This window comes from Ascaphus truei, chromosome 12 (genome assembly GCF_040206685.1).
Source record: "Ascaphus truei isolate aAscTru1 chromosome 12, aAscTru1.hap1, whole genome shotgun sequence".
NCBI classification, from domain to species: domain Eukaryota; kingdom Metazoa; phylum Chordata; class Amphibia; order Anura; family Ascaphidae; genus Ascaphus; species Ascaphus truei.
The window spans coordinates 31,828,942-31,835,498 of NC_134494.1; the positions used below are offsets into that span (position 1 = coordinate 31,828,942).

Below are 6,557 nucleotides of genomic sequence, written 5' to 3' on the forward strand. Positions count from 1 at the left end.
TGTGAGAAGGTAGTGTGTGTGTGTGTGTATGTGTAATTTATTATTTATTTAAAAAAAGACACTTTGGTCAAAATAAAATATTTATTAACATTGTGCAGACACACACACACATACACACACACACACACACACACACACACACACACACAGGTTTCAGCACGTAGCGGCGCGAAAACATTCTCTTCCCCGTCTTCCCTGCTGTCAACCAGATGCACGCTCACTGCCGTGTGCGCGCGCGCAGCCCTTGTATAGAAGGGCTGACTAACCTCAGCCAACTATAAGTGCAGCGCGCGCACTGTGTAGTGCACGTGGCCGCTATATAACAGCCCATAGACAGGTCTGCAGCCCTGCTTTTCGCCATTATCACCTACCATACAGTGCTTGCACTGCAGCAAGGGATTCTGGGAAATGACATGCAAATGAGCACACAGTGCCACCTTTTGCCTTAACACCATTATTACATGGCACCCTTTAGCCAATGCTCGCTCTTTTAAACATAACCTGGGTTGAGATGCAAACACCCACACTCAGGTCTCCAGACAGTAAGAATTTCCATTCCTTCTGGGAATGGAGCCTCTCACCGGCAGAGGGAGCTCTGTGCTTGATGTTTCAGCTCTTCCTGAGCTACTGTCACTATACACCAAGTAGTTTATGTATCAAGGCAAAAGTGCAAATCTGGGGTAGTCTAATGCGCGAGGTGTATGGGGGGCTGGGGGGCTGCCCCCAGATAGGGCCTGGACCCCAACAGGTAGGGCACAAGGGCGGGGGTGAGAAGAATGAGAGAGGGGGCAGAGTGATAGAGAGAGGGGGTAGCATGAGAGGGGGAAGGGTAAGTAAGAGTGAGGGGACGGGAGAAATAGAAGGGGAGAGAGAAAGGGAGAAGAGGGGGAAAGTGAGAGGGGGGCTGAGTGAGAGGATGGGAAGAGAGGGGGGAATGAGTGAGAGGATGGGGAGAGAGAGGGGGGAAGATAGAGAGGGAGGGAGGGAGAGGGGGGAAGATAGAGAGGGAGGGAGAGAGAGAGGGGGGAAGAGAGAGAGATGGGGGGGGGGAATGAGTGAGAGGATGGGAAGAGAGAGGCACAAGTAGAAAATAGATGTAAAATTATTCTCGGTGCTACCTGTACCTGCCGGATCGCACTGCAGCTCAGCGTCTCGGTGCTACCTGTACCTGCCGGATCGCACTGCAGCTCAGCGTCTCGGTGCTACCTGTACCTGCCGGATCGCACTGCAGCTCTGCGTCTCGGTGCTACCTGTACCTGCCGGATCACACTGCAGCTCAGCGTCTCGGTGCTACCTGTACCTGCCGGATCGCACTGCAGCTCAGCGTCTCGGTGCTACCTGTACCTGCCGGATCGCACTGCAGCTCAGCGTCTCGGTGCTACCTGTACCTGCCGGATCGCACTGCAGCTCAGCGTCTCGGTGCTACCTGTACCTGCCGGATCGCACTGCAGCTCAGCGTCTCGGTGCTACCTGTACCTGCCGGATCGCACTGCAGCTCAGCGTCTCGGTGCTACCTGTACCTGCCGGATCACACTCCTGGAATCTGCAGGGAAACAGCTGACACTTCGCACATGTTCGCAACTATACTGTAAAGTCTGGATTTCATTTAGGGTTTGTGCTCAGTAGCTGCCAGCTCTGACACCGCTAACAAACAATGCAATATGCTCTTAGGTAAACTTTGCAAATATGTTTATTTAAAATATTTTAAATGGAAATATCATCTTTATACAAATATATGAAAAATAAATGCAGACAGCGGTGGAAATGCAAAAATAAATATTCAGGCGCTGATTTCATCACAATGTGTTCAGCCTTACAAAAATAAGCTTAACCCCTTCCCTGCAATGTATACTGGTACTCGTTTCAAACCTCTCCAGCAGTGAAAGGGTTGACATCATTTTGCCAGCAGGTAAAGACTATCTGTAAGAAATTCCTGCACATGCTGTGACCTTCAGCTCCACCTGAGCTGCTGCTGGTGTCCTATGAGTAGCCAAGAGTTCCCAGTCCCATTGCCTGGTCTAGGTCCTGATATTAGGGGGACCCCAGTGTTGATATGTGGGGGGAAGGGGGTGTTTAAAAGGACAGGACGTGCTGAAAGTTTCTTAACCCCTTGCCTGTCAGAGTGGTCTGTAGCACATTGCCTTTGGGGTTAATGCTGTGACTGCTTTGCTGACAGGTGAAACATGACCTCAATAAATGCAGAGGGGACGTGGCCACAGTGCATGTTGACCATTTGTGGCAAGCGAAAGCTGCTTGTAATTTATAGCACGGGGATGTCAATTATTACTAGTCACTTAGCACTTTATTAGCCAGAAGTCTTTACACGACACCACTGTAAGTCTGTGAATGTAGGGGGTTACATGCGCCCCTCATACCTCCTGCACCCTCTTCTGGTCCCAGTGCCAACACGTTCAAAGGCAGGGGGTGCTAGCAGCGCTTAGGCACTGCTTTCTGGAGAGACCCTCTCTTCTCCTTTTGGCTTGCTTTAGGATTGGAGGGGAAGGGGTGATACTTGGGGGGAAGCCCCTGGGTGTCCTTGGACTAGCTGGTGGTCTCAGCTTGTAGTCACAGCGCTGAGTCGGAGTCACTGGAGTCCAGGCTGTGCCTGAGTTTGCAGCTGCTGAGCTTCTCTCTGTGGAGGTGCATGTGGTGAGAGCTTCTCCTCAGGGATTCCAAGGACTGCAAGAAGGATTTCTTGGCTTTCTCCTCCTCGGTGGGGGACACCCCTTCCTCCTCCACCTCCTGGATTTCATCAAAGGTGACAGGTTGAGTTTTGAACCTGCTCTGCCTGGGCCTCCTCAGTTTGCCTTTACCCTTAATTGGCCTGGCTTGGTTGGGTTGGGGGTATTCTTCAGTGGCTCCACTGTAGTGTGGCATCACCGCCTGGTAACTGGAGCAGATGCCCAAGGACTCAACCTGTTTGGCTGACATGACCACTGAGGATGAGCAGGAAAGAAGCTGCTCTGTGCTGAATAAATCCCTCTCCCTTCTCCCTGTGACTTTCTTTGCAGCAGGAATTTCTCTGCTTCCAGGGGCTGATTCAGCAGCCACTTAGCATCGATTCTGCAACTTCTATCCACAGCAATAGATTTGATTATCTCGTATGGAGGAGGAGGGCTCAGTTGTTCTCTAGTTTCTCCTTCTCTTTCTGAGCTAGTCCTGTTTGCTGATGGAAGTGGAGGGAGTAACAGTGTAGTGCAGCAGAGGATGCTGTGAGCAGGGCAGCAGTGAGGAGTAGTAATGTCCAGTTGACCCCCTGGGTCTGGGTTAGCGTCCAGCTGGGTCTCAGCAGCTCTCAGACCTGATGGGTTTCAGTTCCCTCTCCTATCCCCTCTCTCTCTCTCTCTCTCTCTGAGATCTGGAATAGCTGCTCCTGTCCTCCCCTGTATGCTGGAGGCTTGATGTGAGCTTCTCTGCCTCCTCCTGTCTCTGGAGCTGCGCCTGCTTGTGGCTGCCTTCAGATCAGATGCCTCCCTGCTTTATAACCAGCCTCCTCCCACACACAGCATGCTCTGATGACAACAAGCTCCATGTAAAGGCTGTGAGTTTGTAGCCTGCAGGTGGTGACGTTTTGCAGGCATTTCTGCGACTCCCTCAATGCCATTAGAGATCACAGTGATTGATGACCTCTATGGCACTGAAAGGGGTGTCTGCCCCCCCCCCCCCCAATAGTGTTTAATCTTATTTAGTAAATTCTAAATATAGAAATTGCTGGCAAATATGTATTATTCTCCTGTATTATGTTCTGCAGATCTATGTAAAGCACTGCACACATGGCTGGAGCAATATTAATACAAGATTCAATACAGTGGTTTTTAATATGGATCAGTGTGTAGAGATTTGCCACTGAGGCAGGATTGGGGAGGCGTTATACATTAAGATATAGTGATGGCGATCAAAGTTAAAACCCTCTGTACTGGTTTTATTTCTCTTTGCATTAATTAACCCTTACCATGCTCTTATGGTGTTCAGTGAATGTCACAAAAGCCGACACACTTGTGGCCCTAGCGTTCACTGAATGTCATGACACATTTGCTTGCATCCAAGGCTGATCTCTGTCTAGACCTGTACAGGCGGTCCTCGGTTATCCAACGGAATCCATTCTGGAAGTAGCGTTGGATAGTGACACCGTTGTAAAGTCAGTCCCATGTTAATCAGTGGCGGTGAGCATTGGATAACGCATTCCGGCGTCGAAAAACGTCCCATAGGGTTGCATTGTAAAGCGTTGGATGTGCCATTCGTTGCAAAGTGAAACGTTGGATAACGAGGACTACCTGTAGCTATGATAGGAATAGCCAAGGAGGCCTTCTTCTCCTCAGTGCTATGGGATCCTAACAGTGGCGATCATTTGGTCCTGAAGCCAGAATGTCTATGGCTCTCTTGCCACCAGTATTCTGGCACAGAGAGGGTTTTAAATCTGCTACATGGCGCTAACATCTGCACCCAAGTGACCACACAAGACAAAATCCTAACCCCATCTGTAAGCCACAAATCTTTCTGAGCTCAGCTTGCACCGCACAGGAGAAAATCTCGTTTGACTATGAAGAATCTCACATAAACCATTGTTATTGTTGAGCTGAAGGGGTTAAACAAGACATCAGATCACAGATGGGTTTTTTACCAGGGTCTGATTTCTGGAGACCCTCATCAGAGGCGGGGACTGTCAGAGCTCTAACCCTTCAAACATTATCCCACATCAGGAGAATGCTAAAGCAGGAATGAATTAAATATGATATTTAGGGATTGGGAAATCCATTCTCCTCCCCTCTGGGATCACCTTGCAAGGCCGCAAGTTTGCGTTATAATGAATTAATTTATATTCCAAACGCTATTTACCCTCATTATTACCCCAAAGAGCTTACATAAAAATGGAAAACTTTTTCTGCCCCATTTTACTCTAAAGAGCCACATCGCACCGCGACCTGATGATGTCCCTGTCACGATCGAGGTTGACCAGACACTGTCAGGGATCGCAAAAATTGAGACCTACTCCCTGTGTTGTGTGGCCCACAATAATTTAAGCCCTGAGCCAAGCAATCTCACCCAGGGTTTGCACCTTTTACTGAAGGCTAACCCGGAGATCATTTTTTTCTTACAATTAGCTCTTACCTTCGGTGGAGTCTCCCGGCATCCTCTGGACATCCTCCCTGCATCTCCCCCTGCAACTTCTGTCAATATGGCTACGTGGCGTCAAATGGTGCCGCGTAGCCATGACAACGGGATGCTATGTGACGTCACAATATCAAGTTGCCGTGACGACGGGATGCCTTGTGGTGCCGAGACATCACGTCACGCCACGTTGTCATGGCAAAGCGGCGCTGCGTAACATTGTAATATCACATAGCATTCCTGTTGTCATGGCAAAATGGCACCATTTGGAGATGCAGGGAGGACCCCGAGAATGCTGGGAGATGCCGCCGCCCGGAGATCTATGAGGTAAACCCATAGCCCAGAGATACGTGGCCAAAACCCATAGTCTCCGGGTCAAACCCGGAGTGGTGGCAACCCTGATCCCACCCCTACCACCAGAAATTACATCTGTCATCATCGGGGTTGACCAGATAACCAGGGATCACAAAGCACCAGGCAGAACACAAGGATTTAATAAACCAGAGTTTATTCAGCCAAAGTCAACCGTAAAACCCCACTTACAGAATCCAGCAATAACTCACCAAATCACCGGGAATACGGGTGAACTCCTTGCTGACCAGTTGGAAGGTGCTTTTGAAGAGAGCTTTCCCTCGATGTTATATGACAAAAACAGGACATGGAGTCCAATCATGGTGCAACTGAAATATTCCGCAGGTATATCATATAGTAAGTCCCATAAGCCACGGACATCAAAATTCTTGATCCTGGGTACATAAATGAAACAAAGCTGCTCCAGAGAAATTGACATCAATTGTCATTCCAATCTAAAGTTCATAAACACGTGACTGCCAATAATGGCTTAAATACTAGAGTGGGATTTATAGGGTACGAGGGGGACACAACACCAAAGGCAGACGGTCCCCTTTTAACCAACCACACTCAGATAAAGTCACTGAACAATATAGATGACACAGTCAGAAGTCAGCCAATGATACCACAGTCCACCCACTGTTAATGTAGAGTAAAGACAAACAGCAGAAAATCCGTGTAGCCGTGCATCCAACTTGATTGAAGATCAAGAGTATGACAAAGGGCCTAGCCCGAAACGCGTCAGAGTGGGTGATTGCTCCTTTTTATGGTGTCTCCCCTTGTCGACCAATAAAGTAGTTTTTATCCTATGGTGTGCTGGTTCCTGCTATTTGTCCCTGCGCTGTGCTCCACTTTCCTCCCTAGAGGCTGTTCTTTCCCTCGATGTTCCTGCATGTCCAGCTGCGGATTTCCAAATCTGCCATCATCAGGCACTTACATGTGCCCTCCGCCTGTGTCCACCGCCTAGCTTCTTCTTCCCAATCCAGCATCAAAATATGCCGCCGCCGTCGTCACGCCCAGCATCGAGTTACCATGGTAACGCGGTATCTATGTCATTTTGGCAACGAGACGCCGTGTGACGTCTGCGGCGTCATTTG

General features: G+C 49.3%; 1 protein-coding gene across 1 annotated transcript; it reads right to left on the minus strand.

Moving 5' to 3' along the window:
• Positions 1–1,672: 1,672 nt before the first annotated feature.
• On the minus strand, positions 1,673–3,469 carry LOC142464089 (uncharacterized protein C11orf96-like). The gene has a single exon (XM_075567243.1). It carries the CDS (start codon positions 2,929–2,931, stop codon positions 2,566–2,568), a length of 366 nt encoding a protein of 121 aa, XP_075423358.1. The 5' UTR covers positions 2,932–3,469; the 3' UTR covers positions 1,673–2,565.
• Positions 3,470–6,557: the final 3,088 nt, after the last annotated feature.